Source organism: Pelmatolapia mariae, linkage group LG12 (genome assembly GCF_036321145.2).
Source record: "Pelmatolapia mariae isolate MD_Pm_ZW linkage group LG12, Pm_UMD_F_2, whole genome shotgun sequence".
Lineage (NCBI taxonomy): Eukaryota > Metazoa > Chordata > Actinopteri > Cichliformes > Cichlidae > Pelmatolapia > Pelmatolapia mariae.
The window spans coordinates 13,469,903-13,488,051 of NC_086237.1; the positions used below are offsets into that span (position 1 = coordinate 13,469,903).

At 38.9% G+C, this 18,149-nt stretch overlaps 1 protein-coding gene across 1 annotated transcript in view; it reads right to left on the minus strand.

Moving 5' to 3' along the window:
- Window positions 1-18,149, minus strand: part of galnt9 (polypeptide N-acetylgalactosaminyltransferase 9) — a 100,485-nt gene that overhangs the window by 41,499 nt on the left and 40,837 nt on the right. The window contains exons 5-6 of the mRNA XM_063489793.1: window positions 10,998-11,195; window positions 2,796-2,913 (exon numbers count right to left, since the gene is read on the minus strand). Coding sequence (XP_063345863.1) covers window positions 2,796-2,913; window positions 10,998-11,195 — 316 coding nt within the window. The remainder of the gene's footprint in view (window positions 1-2,795; window positions 2,914-10,997; window positions 11,196-18,149) is intronic.

The following is an 18,149-nucleotide window of genomic DNA, read 5'->3' on the forward strand; positions in this document are numbered from 1 at the left end:
CTGCAGTTTATTAAAGTGCAAGTGGAAAAAGGATTTTGAACTGCAGTTTATTAAATTGCAGGTGGAAAAAGGATTTTGAACTGCAGTTTATTAAATTGCAAGTGGAAAAAGGATTTAGAACTGCAGTTTATTAAATTGCAGGTGGAAAAAGGATTTTGAACTGCAGTTTATTAAATTGCAAGTGGAAAAAGGATTTTGAACTGCAGTTTATTAAAGTGCAACTGAAAAAAGGATTTTAAAATGCAGTTTATTAAAGTGCAATTGGAAAAAGGATTTTGAAATGCAATTGGAAAAAGGATTTTGAAATGCAGTTTATTAAATTGGAATTCAAAAATGAATTTACAATTGCAGAATTTATTCTACAATTCATTATTAAAGCACAGAAATTTTTATTTCGATGCGCGTGGCTCTTGTGGTCCTCCATACCTGGTAGATTTTGTGTAGTATTATATTTGCGAAGTGAGTATCACAGTATCACATAGGAATTTGAAAAATGAAAGGCAAGGCAGTGTCCAGGTCTACTGGGGCTCTATATCAGCAAAGACTCAGTGAAGCAGGTGTGGGAGACACATTGCAAGATAAATTCATATTGACACTTCTGGCAGAATTCACCGTTACTGTCCCAAACCATTTTTCTCTGTTTGCAAAAGGGGCCTTGTGGTAAGTTCAAACATGCCATCTGCAATTATTTACAAGGGCAATGAAAGATTCTCTGGAAGATTTAAAAAAAAAAAATCATTCAGTACAAACGCATTTAATGCATTCCTTTATTTGTTGTGATTATGTAAGCGAGAGAGTGACATCACGCGGCTGCAGACGAACTCTACGTGATCTTTCATCAGTGTGATTTGCCTCTGCTGTCTCTCTTCATTTACAGGTCCTAGCTTATAAATGATTTCACTCCTGAGCAAACACATCGGTGAGAAACCCCTCCTCCCCGGTTTTATTCTGTTGTCTACCTGTCAAAAGTGACACCGCACCACATTGCTATGTGCAGCCTAATCAGCCCCTGCACATCCCTTCTGCTTACGAAAGATTCTCTGCATCCCTCTTAGACACAAAGGAACAACTCACGTTAGATGATAAATATACCATAACCTTTGAATGTGAACCCTGCCTCTCATCAGGCTCCTGCAGTCAGATGATCCTGGGCTCCTGTGAGCTGCCCTGGCTAATTGTTAAACATGTTCTTGTCAATCAAACCTATCCCAGTGGCAGCTCTTCAACCGGAACTACAATGAGCTGCCTGAGCCGCAGTAGCCAAAGAGGAGTAATTGCGGCTCACTTGCCGGGATCCCGACTCCATTCCATTAAAGGCTGTACATTATGAATGGACGAAGCTAGTTGTTGACTGTCGACCCAGTCAGGCTTGTGTGTGAGCTGAATGGCCTGTTTTTTCGTGGCATGTATTTCATTTCCACACACAGACAGGCCAAACAGGAGGATAGGTAATTGCCTTTGTGATGGCACTCTGTTTGCAGACAGACGGTTATCCTTCTTACTTTATGAATGAAAAAAGCGATAGTAAATATTCAGTGAGAAAAGAGAGACAATGAGGAGCTGGTGCGTATCAGAGCCAGTGCTCACTGTTAAACTATATCACACAGTTCAATAGAGTTGTTCTAGGTTTATTTAGCTGCTGTAGCTGAATTGATCTCCCCCACGAACATCGTCTAACACAGCTGCATGGTTTGTTAGGTGCATATAAGCAGGGCTGCTGAATGTGAAAACTCTGTAACCTTGGGGGAGGCTGTCAGTGGTTGGCACATAATAGAAAATACTGAGTTATTACTACATAATAATGGTAAAACTATGAGCTAAAGACAGAAGAGGCCAGATCATTGTATCATTATGCAGACGGCAATGAATCGTGCCATTTATATAAACAGGAAAAGCCACTCTACGTGGAATAATAGAAGGCTCTGAAATAATCATCAGCAACTATAAATGTCTTCAATAAAGCACTGCACAAACATGAAAACATTCTCCAGCCTCTGTTTAAGTGCTCTTTCAAAGGCAGCCGACACTTCAGAGGTGTCGTTGATGGAATCTCGAGATTTTGAAATGTATGCGGGCATGATGTTAAATGAAGAGTGGGATCTTTCAAGCATTTCTCATTGCAATAAGCCCAAGGAGAGCGTCTCGATTCAGAAAGGTTCCACTTGGCTGGAGAGAAACATTTTCTGAATTTAAACGCTAACCAATTCTTCAGCAAGCCCTTCGCTCACATGAAGCGTTAAATTCAACTCAAAGCAGCAGCCAAAGAGATTTACATTTTCTGTATACAAGCTTTAGAGCCTTTGGGTTGGCTAAAGATTTGCATTAAGGGGATTTTTTTATTTCCCTCCTCCACTCCCATCTGAAAAACTTTGGAAAGTTTAATCATGGTTTCTGTTGATGCCCCTGGGTTTTGTTTCTTAAGCTGTATCCCTCCGGCTGTGAAACATAAGAAAACTTGATCATAAGCTGTTCCAAAGTCTGAATACAGATTTCACAAATCATTCTAACAAGGACTGTTCATCTAAGCATTACCCCCTCAAATATTGGCTCTGTAATTATGGCTCTTTGTGTGGCCTTCCCGGTGTAGAACTTCAGACACAAACCTCTGCAGCTTTGAAGGAAAGCCTCATTAACAACATAACTTTTCTCGCAGCTTTTCTCTGAGAGGTTTCATCTCTCTCTTAACACAGTGGCTTCTCATTTAGTTTAAAGAAACAAAAAAAAGTCTACCTTTAAGGCTGTTTATAAAAGTCTACATTGTAGCAGCAGCTTGGGTAATAAAATGTGGTCCTTACCCGCATGCCCAGCTCGATGTTCTCACCTCCGTAGACCTCCATGCCAGGATCCAGCAGACCGATCTCACCAAAGTATTCCCGATCTACCACGAAAGAGCAGCCGATCATGGCTGGAGTTCTAGTCGGGCAGAGTGAGAGACACAGCATGCGTCAATGGAATTGAACCGCATGAAACCCACCTTTTTTTTTTTTTAAGTCAGCTAAAAAAAAAGATCAAACCAGAACAAAAAAACTTAATTTAAGGTTTCTTAATGTACATTAAATGCCCAGACAGGTTTAAGTGGGGTTTTAAAGCGAAACTTTAAACCTCAATTACTGCAAATAAATGTGTGTTGCAGATATTCCATGTACATGTCTTTGTATAGCATAGAAAGACTGTTTCCATTAAGGCCCAATCTTACAGCAGACATTGCCAAGAGATGAGAAAGAAACAGTGTAAGATGTGTAAGATTTTTGCAATATATAAGATGGTCTCGTTTCTCCAGCAGATCATCATGCAAGTTAGTTAGAGGGTTTCTATTCTACAGCAGTGCCTAATGTTCGACAAAGACACAGACAAGTTGCTGTTCTCTGAACTTTAAGTAAAACTTTAAAGAAAGCCAGATTATGACCAAAGATCAAAAACTTTTATACATTGCTTTTCTAAATGAGGAGAACACTGAGGCTTGATTGACTGAGGGATGGTGTGGAAATGTCAGAAAGATGAAAAAACAAACAGACACTAGTTCAGTTTAATTTTAAGCACAAAGACTGCACCTCTGTTGGGTAACCACCTTTGCTAAAGGTGCTGAAAAAGAACAGCTTATATATACCCTGCAATAAAACAGAATTTTTTCAAGCCATAAGACCACAATTATAAGCTTAAAGACACTAAACTGCTCAGTATTACTGAGGAGAGTGGTAAAGGTGCAGGAGAACTATATTAGTTGAAGGTACCTGATTTGCCTCTGACATGACTCTTTGATTCATCACTAATGAGAGGACTTGAAAGTTCACATACAACAGGTCCAGTGTTATTGAGCGCAAGCGGTTACTAGCTCACCGCAGCAGCCACTCTGAAGTACATGCCAACAGGGGTGAGTAAGTTGTTTTATCAGCCATGAAATCTCCACTTCTGTCCAAAATTCTGGGCACCAGCGATCCAAATGAGAGCCACGTGACAGTTTCATTGCATATTTTGTTTATCTAATTATTTGAAGAAAAAAGTGAACTTTACAGTCAATCATTCTGGCAAATAAATTTCATGCGTTGTAAGACAAACCTATCAATGGCTGCTATAATAATTAAAACAAAATGAAACACATTATACAATATAAAGAAGAAAATAAAAGATCTTTTTACTTAAAATCTACCAAAATTTAGCTGATATAAAACATTTAGAGGGTGCAAGTTTTTTTAACAAAAGCAAGATTTTCCATCTTCAGTAGAAGAAATGGTCCCACTTAGGCGGCAGGGCTACTTTCAGCACTATTATCGGTCCCATCTAAAGTGCTCAGAACAAAGCCCCATTAAGAGCATTATAGTCATACAGGGTCTTGAACAGCATTATTTTTTAAAGTGACCAATGAAAAGCATGAATTTTCTATCTGAAATGATACCTGGGGTAAGTTCACCATGTATTACACAAACATGCACACACACACACACACACACACAGGCGGCCAGTTACACACATGAATGTCAGCCACTTCAGTTTGACAGACATAGCAATAGGAAGTACTGTAAAGTGCCTCAAGAGCTGCATTTTGATTCACGGACTGTATTAAAAGAGAGCATTAAGCTGTATGGAGTGCAAGCCAAAAAGAAAGGTGCTTTTAGGTTTAAACCCCCATATAAAACGCTGACTGAAATATAACCATGGGCTGTTACTTTGAAAATCCTGCACCAGTAGATAAATAAAAATTTGACGCAGAGCTCCGAACCCCCTGAACCAATATATCGCCAAGAAAGCACTTTCACCATTTGTTTTTGTTTTTTTCAGAAATGTCTTTAGAGCTTGACATTCACAGTATATAAGCCTCATGAGCTGTGTCACTTTAATTTAAAATAGCTGAAAATCAAACACAATAAAGAAAACCCAATTTAAAAGTGAAACTTGCTTGCGATCACAGATTGGCAGTTCTAGTTAAACACTCTCGCAGTAACAATTAAAAGTAGCATCTTTTTTTATGAATCATGCTTGCAGAGTTCTATACTTTTATTTCCTGACACACAGTCTTGTTTAAATTATAAGGGGGTGACAGACAGGCTTTCAAGTGCCATCATTTTTTACTGGCTGTGTAGATGAAAAAGACAGACCCTGCACACTCTCGGCCTGATTCATCCTATACTTTCACTTCCCTTGACAAGTGGCCTTCCTGTCTGTACTGCAAACTTTGTGCAAATCTCTTTGAGTGCTCCCTTTAGATTAAGCTTCCTGGCAAGGTAAACACCGTCTCTCTCCCTCAGTACACTCTCAGCACCTTATTAAGCTGGACGCATCTGACAATGAAATAAAATCCTTGCACCGACTGATCGTTTAGCATTTTTCCACACTGTGTAATTTATATTGTGAAACAAACATCCACAAATTGATACGAGAATGTGGCTTGCATATTTGTATTTTTAAGTTAAGAAAAAAGAAAAGAGTAAATTGTTGCCAAGTTTGGTGGCAACATTATCAAGCAGGCATCTTATGGTATTTAATGGCATTAACTATCCAATTAAATTAGGCTAATTAGGCCAATATATTCCAACATATTCTTAAGACCAGAGCCTTAACTGGCAAAGAATAATATGTGAAGAAGGAAAGAAAAACATTTATATCCACTGGAATGACACTGACTATGGCACTGATTATGGTAAAGTGCTTGAAATAGTCAAAGGATGAGGGCTAAACTGGTAATTAGAAACCAAGCAAGGGAAACCTGGTCTGATTAAAAGGGACAGCATCCATCCCACTTTGGGTGGTGCATCTGTCATATAAATATAATGATTAATGTATTCATTTTAAAATTTGAAAATAAAGTAATGAGACCACAAAGTAGAGTTGCTTCTCTGCAATTTCCCTTCAGCTGTCAAGCCCCCAAAACACCACAGAGACCGAGTCTGCTCCCTGACCACCTAAATTAAAGAAACAAAAAGCAAAATCAAAAGATGAAGAACTATTCATATGGACGTAATAAAAATTAATGACTTCTACAACAAAACCAAAAACACAAACTAAATAAAATTAAATAAAAGAGCATTAGATCTCACTTATGAAAAAGTTGGGAAATGATTTGATAGATGACCAAGCAATTATTTTATATTATCTCTGAAACCTTGAAATATATCAGCTAACAGCCTGGTTCAGTCATCCGCTCTGCCCCTCAATTCTAAATTATCCAATCCCTTAAACCTAATAACAGACATTCCTCTTTTGTTCTACTAACTATTTCTGGTCCTTATTAAATGCTCATGCTCATGCTATTACAGAATGATTATCATTTATATTTGCCCAGATTTACTAATGGGCTCTGCTGGACTAAAACATTTGGCACTAAAACGCTGCTGTTGGTAAGTGGTGCCATGTCAATATAACGGCCGAAAGGTGCGGACACAGGCATTTCTATGGCTGGCCTTTTTCAGAGTTTCCCTTTCACAGAGCAAGACTCGGGGCGGACAGTATTTAAATGAACTGTGCAAACATGAGTTATTAAAGTGTGCCATAGGAAATTCTGTTGAATTTATGCTGAAAAAAGGTCACATCTTATTTTGCATCCATGTCTTATTTGGCATTGGAGGATGGCTGAAAGCTGTGACTCCTCAACTAGAATCTTTAGAACTAAGCTCCACACGTCTCTGGTCCTTATTAATACTGTTATTTTGATCAAATAGAAAAGAATTGAACTGAACTGAACTGAATTCCAATAGTACTGAATGTATTAAATTCCATACTGGAATGCCTGTTAATGGGATTTAAACAGATCTGAAGTGTGTTTGATGTGTGTTTGAATTGTAATGCTGGGAGACCTGGACTTACACTGCATTATTTTTGTTAGTACAGTATTTACTTCCACACCAGGCCTGGTTGTTTTCAACCGACCAATTTATTCCGCTCTTCATAGAATACTGCTGATCATTAATGGGAACTGGCTTTGCTGTATTTATAAATTACAATGAAGTGAGTAGATGATCCCCCCCAGAACTTTAACCTCCCCTTGGGAAATTTTTGCAGTTCCATCATCATGCTAATTTGCTCCTCTTTAATAAATCTGACTCATACCAAATATTCCAGTACCCCTGTTAGAAACCTTACATTCAGGATTTTTTGTAATTCATCCTGTCTCAGAGTGATGCTGAGAAAATAGACCACCCACCTGTGAATTCCAGGTTGAACTATTGTAATTACTTATCAGAAGGATGCATTAATAGTTCTCTTAAAAGCCTCTACCAGATGCAAAAGTGAGAGAACTAACAATGACTAGCAGTACAGATCATTTTTCTACCCTGTTAGCTTCTCCTCACTGCATTCAAAACCCTTCTCACATACAAACCCTTAAAGATGCTGCACTATATCGCAAAGACCTCGCTATATCATCTCAACAGAGCACTTTGCTTTCACAGTGCTTTCTTGTGGTTCCCCAAGTTTTAAAAAGCAGAACGTAAAGGACAGCCTTTAACTATTAGGTCCCTTTTCTTTGAAAGGAGCACCTTGTTTGGGTGCTTTTCGGGTGAGGCTTAAAACTTCCCTTTTTGATAACGCTTATCTTTCGGGCCGGATTAGGTGACCCTGCAAGGTTTCATAATTACATGGGTACAAGCACACGCTGCTGGAGGAACTCCCATAATACACTGAGCACCTTTCCTCTACTCTCTTTTACTCTGCAGGCATTTACATGCCACTATTGCATGCTATTAACCTTGTGTCTTGTTTCTCCTGCAGTTTGTACTTTGTCCTCTGTCTGTTTGTTACTTTCTGGAAATATTTGGGAACTTTCTTTTAGTTGTGGTCTCCCTATGCTCTTCTTTTCTCTCTTCACTTCATCCAACTAGTTAAGGCAGACAGCCTGGTTCACAGGTTACTCTACATAGTATTGCAAGGTCTTTATGCAGTGAAAAAGTTATAGACAAGAAAAAAAAACATACTAGTTTTCTCCATTACAAGAACATTCAATAAACTCTTATGCAAGTGGGTGAATATAAAACACAAAGAGTCTGGCATTGATTTTTGCTAATATTTTGCATGGGCGAATGACGCACACTTCTATTGCTTCCTTTCAGCCAACGCTGTTGTTGTGTCTGTATTTTGTACCTGAAGGTACACACAACAGAGATCTCCTTTCTCCGAGGTTTATCAAACAGGGACTTCAAACAAAGTATGCCCTTCAAAAAACAGGAAATCATAAGTCACAAAACAACTTCTGGAGTCCATCAGACATCACAGATTGATGGTGTAATCATCCAGTGGATTTCTCATTTAACGTCACGAGGTTTAGTTATTTTTAGTGTGCAGATGGTCAGCCTGCAGGACTCATCCGCCCCTTGCAACTCTTGTCCTTGTCTCCTGCTAGCAGTGTAAATGTCTGATAGATGTATGCAATATATGGCAAGATAAAGACTCCGTCTCTTCCAGATGATGAAATGGAGGTAAAATTCTCCATTAGATCTGGCTTGATTCAAACAGCTGTTGAACAGGTTTTTGAAAAAAAAAAAAAAAAGATTTCTTTTTGAATCAGTGCTTTTAATTGATGGAGCCACATCATCAAAATACATACTTCTGCCAGTGAGTCTGCTTCACAATATCTCCAAAATGCTTGCAATCATCTGTTCTCACAACATGTTTGTGCCTTCTCGTACCCTTTTACTCTCTTTGTCATCGAATGCGTCCAAACAACCAGAGACGTTGTGAGTGAGCTTCTGTTTTTGATGAGTAGAAACCTTGAGGAAGCAAGCAGGAAAATGATTTCCAATAGGAATCCACCCAGCTGACACACTTCAGCTGGCCCTTGAGGCGATCTGTTCATTTTCAGCAAACTTTCAATAGGGAAGACGAACCAGCTTTGCAATGCGTGAATGTCTACTCTTATCATTTCTTTTTATCTCAACTCTAGCAATTGATATTTGGTAATACATGATTCTCATGGAGTTTTGATAAGACATCCAATATTTAGGTCCACACTAGTTGTTTGTATGAGAACACCCTGTACCAAATGAAACTGTTATTGCTTTTCCAGCACTGGTCTGTGGTAGGTAATGAAACTCTGGCTTCCAATTCATGTTTCTGTTGCCTGTGGTCAGAACTGAACAGAATGTGTGAATGTCTTGGTGTCTGGGATAATGGAAGACATTGTGGCAGTAAACATCAGGAGGTTTCATGCTTATAGCTTGGTTAAAATGCAGTGGCCAGGACATTAAGTGATACAAATGAGCACATTTACCTGTTCTGTTTATAGCAGCAATGCTGTTTGCACATAGGTTTACACCAGCAGACAAGAATTATTGATTCCTTTTAGCGCTTTACAAAATCAGCACTGACATTCTGCAGGCATTTATTCATCATTGTGGAGCACAGGGTTGTACATTGACGTTTCGGATGTTTTTCCTGTTATGCTGCTAAAATAAATAAGTAAATTAAGCTAATATTTGTGGCGAAGTGAGGAGGAAGAGCTCAGTAGTCTCACAGCCTGAAGAAAGAAACGGCTCCAAAGTCTGGTGCTAAGGCAGCAGATCCTGTATTGCTTGCCAGATGGCAGCAGGGTGAACATGCAGCCACAGATCCTCATTGATCAGGCCTTTGGGGTAGCCAAATTTAGCTACTTTACTAACAGTATGTGATCAGTTCTACTTTTGATTTTTCTGAATGTTTTTGCCCTCTACTCCTGTCATTGATCTTTTAGTATTTGTTTTGTGCTTGTCAGTATAGGAATCTCAAAAACGTGGTGCCTTTTCATTTACGAATCTAAGTCAGTTTAAATGTCTGATTAAATGGGTCACTCAGTTCATGTTCATACAGAGATGAAGGCCTGTTAGCACATTCCACATCTCAGATCTTTAAAAACAGCACCCTTTTCCTCCTGTAAATGCTTGTCTTTGTCAACAGATGTATTACTGAGTCTATGCAGTCTGAGAAAAGAGGAAATACTTCTTCTTTAACCAGATGAACTGTGTTCAGAGAACACTTCAGCTAGATCCATTTTACTGAAGCATCCTTGAATGGGATAAAAAAAAAAGGAAGCTCAAAGCTGCCGATCTCTCGCTACCGCTGACCCGCACCTCCTTGTGATTATATTTATGTTTATGTGTCAGGATGTGCCATCTTCAGTTCAAGTTTGATGCTCTACTGTAGCACTAGTTGTAAAATTGCAGTGGCAATGCACCAGGGATGCAGCAACATTAAGCAGTCCAGCAGCCCCATAATTATGGAAGATGAAAACCAAGAGCTAAGCTGAGTCAGGTGGCCTTGACCTTATGTTCTTGGTGCTTGCACTGCCTTTGGCCTTACAACACTAAAACAAAACCGCTACGTGATTACAGATATGTATTATAAAGCAACATAAGAAAAGTTCAGTGCATCTTTAAAGAGTTCTATATAACACAAGACTATTAACAAGTTCACTGATATAGTAAAGGTGTCAGAGGTGAAATTCACTTGTTTTTATTCTTCTAATAAACTAAATTTAAGCAGACTTCTAAACATCATTATAGCTACTAACAATCGTCAATCACAAATTTTCTACAGTCACAGGGGACAAATCCAAATTCATCAACAAGTTCAGCTCCTGTCCCCATCCTATCCAAACAGCCAAAACATCTGCAAGAGCAACAAGAGTTTAAGAAATGCTGATGTGCTACACTCTTTCTCTTTAATGTATTGCATTCCAGTAGAGTTTTGCCAGGGATACACATAACCATTTCTAGAGTTATATAAAAAACCCGACAGAAGCATATGCTCTCCTTTAATCTAAGGTGGTATATTATAATACCCTGCTCATACTCAACACAAAGTTACACTAATGACACCACACCGCTGAGGCCCTGTGCTTTAAAAATGATATTTTTCATTGTAATTGGAAAGTTTTCTAAAGGCAGCATTTATTCATGTGTTCGTGTGGCATAGTAAACTATAGTGTGCCTGAGTTTGATGCCTCTACATATGAATAAGTCATATCCCAAGGCTATTCATATTTCATCAAACATCCTCATCTATAATGGACACTTTGCACCGGCTGAGGCCCTCACCTGATAGGGGCTGTCTCATCGCCCCTATCCAGCCACTCTTGTGGAGGGATGATGTACATACACCATAGACCCCAGTTGTAGCCGTGGGCGGCATTAGCGTACTGCTGCACCTCGAACGTGTTGTACTTGATGTTGTCTATGGCGGGCAAGATAATGCGGGTATGATCCTCCTTCATCCGGGTCAGAATAGGTTCAGACCTATGGATAAGAAAAGAGACAGAAGTTAAAAGCTGGCTTTCTGGATTAGGTATGCCGAAGATTCATTGCATAGTTGCAGGAGGTGAAAGAAAAGAGTGAGAGGTGTAGAGTCTGCTACAGGGCAAGTAACAGATCTGTGCATATATTCATTCTGCTCTGCAGAGGTTTGAAGCATTAATATTGCAAAAATGCTGGTCAAAACTGACTGAATGAATAACTTAACTGAATATGAATGTAAAGTGAAAGCTGTGGATGCGTATGTGCAGGAAACCAATGCATTTAAATGTTAAACAAAAACTTCTTTCGTCAATAGTTACAAAAAAATGCCAGGAGCAGCTACAGATAGCTGCAGACGCTGTCTCGACTTTTAAACCATTGCCACACTGACATGCTTTTTCAGTGTCAATGCAGTCTGGTAAACCAGCATTTATTCAACTTTCAAACCAATTTCCAGCATCTGCTTCCCTCTCCTGTTGATGATATGAAGCTCTTGCAAAATGAATTTTCTGCGTAACGACAAATGATATCATATCATATTTGATATCGCTCACTCACGAAATTCAATGTCAAACAGTGACACGCATTACAGAGAGACTCTTGATAGGAGCCTGATAAAACCAACCACAGCAGCTGAACAGAGACTCTCAGTCAGCTCCTGGGAGAAGCATCCACTCTTCTTCTTTACTTTCTTACCCTGTGCGGACGGTTGCAAGGTAGAGTCTGAAACAGCCCTGCTGTGATTGTCATCTCATGACTTTTTTCCTCCCAGGCAGTTTTGGCTGGCACATATTAAATGGACTACACGCTTTCACAGACTTTAAAAATCTTAAGGCAAGATCGGGATATTAATTAATGAGATAAAACCAATTCACAACTATCTTAGTTACAGCATATAAGAGAAGTTACATGGTGAAGCTAAGACTCCAGTATGTCCATCCATCCATTGATTTTTCTTCCGCATATCTGATTCAGGGTTGTGGGGGGCTGGAGCCTGTCCAAGCTGTCATAGGGTGAGTGGTGGGGTACACACTTGACATGCTGCAGAGCTAACACATAGAGACGCAAACATTCATGCTCACATTCACACCTACAGTCAGTTTAGAATCACCAAAATGCAGTTCTGTTAATACTAAATGTAGTAATAGTTAATAGTTCTATTATTATCTTCAAAGGAAACACTTTTCTTCTAAAGGAAATTAAAAGACATTTAGAATGATTTGAGTCACTTGGTCTATAAAACATAGCACTGCATACCATGCAATAACCTCTCCTTAGCTTGGCCATGGGCAGAACACAATGACAGTCATGTGCTTCTGGCCCTAGTTACATTTGTATAATCTTCCTATGCTAACAGACGATGTCCTCCATATTTTTAAAAGAGCACTTCATATGGTTCATATGCTACTTGGTTATGGGAACACTTTTCCAAATTAAAAAAGAGAAAGAAAGAAAACAAAAACTGGCTGCAATCATTATTTGATAAATGCATTTCTTTAAAAAAAAAAAAAAAAAACACACTCCCCTCTCCAGTTTTCTAACTGTCAGTTTCTTGGCCCTGACTCATGTCCTACTTCCTCTCTCGCCCTCTTCAAAAAGTGGAACTCATTCATCTTCCAAAAACAAAATGACTTCTTATCACATGAAGGTAAAGGACAGAAACTACAGAGGGGAGTGATACGAACTGAACTGTTTTGGGTGACAAAATAATCCTTTAATAACTTGAAAGCCCTGTGATTGACTGGCCACCTGTTGGAAGTCTAGCCCACCTTTTGCCCTATGACAGCAGGAATAATCTCGACACCCCCGCGATCCTGTATGGGACAAGTGCTTAAGAAAATGGATGCTTTGGAACATACAGTCTTATCTGTACTTACTCCCAAATTATATTAACTGTTAGAGAAACACGAGTTCCCTCATTTAATTTGTGACTTTACTGATGGATGTGGGTAAGTCGAACAAAATAATGACGTATTATTTAGCTTTAGAAATGGTGGTACAGACCAAAGAAAGCTCTTTCATTTATTTTTTGTCTTCATTTTATTTTATACAAATATATTTTATGATAATATAAACCTAAGGAAACTTCATATTAACAGACGTGGTGTCAGTCTTTTAATTCAGTTGTATTTAATGTAATTTCTTCACTTAGGCACCAAGGCTACCTGGTTATGGGAAAACAATGATAGTTTAAGTCAAATGTTTGTCCCTTCACAAAATTAACCCTATAGATTTCAAACTTAAGCTTCCCCAGCCTCTGTTCCAGTTACAGTTTTATTTTCAGTCTGATCAGTCTCCTAGCGATAACATTGCATAGGGGAGATGATCTAGGTCATTTGCGCTGTAATTTTTCATTAACTCACAAAAAATAAGGTGCTCACTAGTTCAAAGTGAAAAGTATCATTAATTAAATAAAAAAAATTCAGAGTAGACTAAACTACAGTAGACAGTTTAAAAAACAAAAAATAAACAAAACAAAACATTTTCAGCTAAATATCAGTTATGCTTCAGGGCCACTGTCTGCAACATACTACAGTTAGAAACTCTTCTGTGAAGGCTGTCTCTGACAAAACTGCACACAGTGTTTGTTGGCTTTGGATGATCATGCGGTTCCTGTCATGGGCTGATACAGAGGAGCAACCATACTCCTGTGTAAAAATATAAACCATAACCTGACTGTCATGCACTGCATCATTCAGATGTTAGAAGTTGGGGTCCATGATGCTGGAGAACACTTTACGGAGCTCGGTCATTTTCATATATTTATTGACTCGCAAACTCTGAAAGTCTGCTGCTGATCTCAGGAAACGGAGCAATGTCTCTTTGCCTATGTGGAGATTAACAGATGCGGGTCAAAGTGGGGCAAATTGCTGCAGATGATGTGCTGAAAAAGCTTGATATGAGGGAAACTACTGTAATGGAACATCAAATATTTTTAAATTGCCAACAATTTGTGCTCCTGCAGATATTGCATATATATATATATATATATTAGGGGTGCAACGATACTCGTATCGATATTGAACCGTTCGATACAGTGCTTTCGGTTCGGTACGCATGTGTATCGATCAATACAAGATTTTTAATTTATTTTATCAACTTTTCTTCTGACGATGCTGTCTGTGTTGAGAGCTCAGTGGATCTGCGTTCGACTACTCCGCCTAGGCTGCACTGTCGAGTGCAGATCCACTAAGCGCAGCGCAAGCTAGCGAGACAGAAGCTTAGCTCGTTGCAACATGGTAAATTGAACCTCCCCCACCCTCATTCAGATCTGGCCTTTGGAACTATTTTGGTCTTCATGTGAAGTATGACCCTGAAGGTAAGCGCATTATGGACAAAAGTAAAACAGTATGTCGGATGTGCCACGCAGTGTTCAATTACATGGGTGGGAACTACTGCGTTAGTGCAGTTTGCTCGTTAACGTGTTGACGCTGTCCAGCCCCACGCACGGGGCGATCCGCGGTAGCTCGTTAACGGAGATTTGCCGTGTTGTGGCGTTAACGTCATTTCAGATTAACGCTGACAGCACTAGTGGGAACACAAAGAATATGACTGCACATTTACTCCGACATCATCCTAATGCAAAGACAAGTGGAAGCAGACAAAAACAACAAGCACGCATGCTACAGACTTTACCCGAGTCATTTAGACAGCCGTTAGCACATGATTCTCCTTATGGGGACCTGATATGTTTAATATGCTGCTGAGAGTATACCCCAGAAGAAGCGTATAGTATAGCTTTTATTTTGGAAAGAGCCATTTCTCTGTAATAAACTCTCTTTTCCAAAGATGAGGGATTTCTCCATCAGATATTTATTTTTTTATTACTTTGTCATTTCAGCAACATTAAATTTAAAAACTGTACTTTTGAGTTAAAATATATATTTATAATTTTAATAAATGACAAATTAAAAAGGCATGAACATTTTTTTGTATCGAAAAAATATCGAACCGTGACACCAAAGTATCGAACCGAACCGTGAATTTTGTGTATCGTTGCACCCCTAATATATCTATATATATATATATATATATATATATATAGATGCACAGCTGTGTAATTATGTGTGGTGCCTTGTAGGCACAATCATAAAAGCTTGTTAATATTGCACAAGATACTGTAGTAGACATAACATATACAAATCATATGATAACTGACAATGCATTCATACAGAGCTACATCTTCATTTTGATGACGTACATATGTTTCTACCTCTTCTTCTTTAAAGTATTACAAGAATAAAACATATCTGATAGGCAACAATAACCCTTATGTTAAGTGAAATTTGCATTGATTTTTATTTTCATTTAAATCATTTGATATTTCCAAGCCACTTAAAGGGTTAGGTGTTCAATCCAATGATTCAGTCTCCAACTCACACATTTAACCTGCGTAAGAACAATCTTTTTGAAGGCTCAGATGTGCCATACAGTGCTTGACTATGTAGTGAAACAAAGGCTCTGCTTTTACTTTGAAGACTTTTTTACTGTAGCAGAACGCATGACGTGCTTTGCTTGACATGCTCAGCAAAAGTGTTGCTCTGAGCACTTCCTTACCTTGGGCAGATCTCCCTGTCATTCCAACCTTTTCTATTCATCTCCTTCTGTCCTTGAGCTCCCACAACACCCTAACCCAGCCTACACCTTCTTTACTGCTGGAATACACGAGAGTGATAAGATAAGAGACAGTGTGGAAATGAGGACACATCTGCTTTTGACAGACGAGGCTGTGTCATCCTCCTTTCTTTATCTGCTATCTCGTGTTCCTTACATTGAGGCCGTTATTCATCCACATCGGTCCTAATCATGCTCAGTTGCAAATAGCAATGAGATTTTCCCTTCTACCAGTAATGACTCATCCAGTACAGCAAATACATGCTGACAACATCCATCACCGCTGGCTCCACAATGCCATTTCTTATATTCAAAACAGAAGTCCTCTTGATTAATGAACTCTTTGACTACTTGTCTTTCAGTGCAGTCTGCACTTTTGTGGAGGTTCACACCAGGCTGTGCATGCATTTCAGATATTAAAAAAAATCAAGGAAACACAATCTATTCATATCTACTTGATTTAACAACAGCAGCATCACAGGATGTCTCATTATCTGTCCTACCTTTGTCCAGAATTGACGTAAAAGCCCCGCAGTCCTCCTTTCAAGGCTGCATTTTTTATTAAAAAATTTCAGATTAATGGATCTCAAATAGGGAACGATACTCAGGCAGAGAGTTATCAGATAATGGGATCTAACTACACCCTAAGAGCAGCAGGGCCCTAAGTGCCTAAAATAAGATCTTCTTTAATTCTGCATTAAACTCAATGCTGCAGACCGTGTGAGCTGCCCTATAGAAGTAGCTTTTTTTAATTCAGTAACTTTAAAAAAATGACCCTAACAGACCCCTAGCAGACAAAAAATGATCTATTAGCACTGAGGTCTTTAAATCTGCTTTGAGTGAAATCTGTTCTTAAAACATATTTATCTTTATTTTGAATTGGGGTTTTTTCATAACTGCGCTTTTATGATCAGGTTTCTCACTATAGTTAAAATATGATTAATAGCAGGTTGTGAACCCAATATGGGCCTTGCCAATGCAATTGCCAATTAAATTATTGCACATTATTGGGATTTTAAAAAATTGTATTTCATCACAACATTTTAAAACCAGTCAAACTGACATTGCAGTATGGTACAATTTAGATCTGACAGTGCTAATTTGTGTTTGCTGTGTTATATAGGATAAAGAATCTAAGCCTGCAGTGCCTCTAGCCATCTTTAAGCGCATTAATCTTTAAATGTGCAGCCGTCCACAGTCCTTTCGCCTGGCTGTTTTACAGAGCAGCTCAGACATGCATATGTAGAGTAGATATTAATATTGGACCAGTCTCCTGCCTCCAATAAAAAAGGATTCAAAGAAGGGAAAGGTAGCCATGCAGAATTTAAATTCATTACAGGGTCGAGGCTTTTTTGAAGTAGATAGCGGGATGCAGAGGCATGAACTGGAAAAGGATCAAGGCGCAATGTTAGATTCCTCACCACTTCTAAATGCATTTGCCGAGGACGTGGTTGATATGATACAAACGTAAAGGCAGCATAAAGCCCTGTCTTTTCAGTGCTTTTTGGAGGTTTGCCTGGCCTGTGCTCTGTGAAGCACTCAGTAAGGCTGCAGCCTCCTTTCTCATCTCCAGACAGATATAAACACTGAGCCACTGCCAGACGCTGTGAGCGAGAGGAAAAACATGATTTACTTTATCTAAAAAAATATTTCCCCAGCCTTCAAGACCTCTGGAATTTATGTACCATTGAATTTAATATAATACCACTGCACCTGCATGGCATAATAATAAGCAGAAGGAGTTCTGTGAGATTACCAAAGGAGCCAATATCAAATATACATGTGGCAAATATTACATAATTAAAAATTGTTTAAAGAGGATTGTTTAATCCATTCCTTAGCTTTCTGAATTCCACCAGTTTGTCTCTTTCTTACAAACACTCACCAGGTCACAGTGCAGCAGAACATTCAACATTCATCAAAGTGTTGCTTTCTGAAGCATGTATTTCATTACAACCTCCCTGCATCGACAACCTTATCTCCAGCGCACACTTACGGGGAGCTGCTGCTACGTTGTTAATCGTTAATCGTTAATAACCTGAGATTGCAACTGTGCAAGAGACTTCAAAACCAAATAAATATCAATTTCCTCCCCTCCGCAACCGTTTGGTTGAAGTATGGCATACAGTAGGTTCTAATTACAACGTGCTCCTCTTTTCCGCTATCAATCCTGTTTATTTACATAGCACGCGGAAGGAAATTGGTCCTCTTTGGAACACAATGGACAACGGCTGCCCAAAGGATGGATGGTTAGAAACTACAGGAGAAGATAGACTGCGAGCATTAAGCCGGTGCAAAACCGCATTAACCACAACAACGATTTCATATCCTCATATTAAAGCG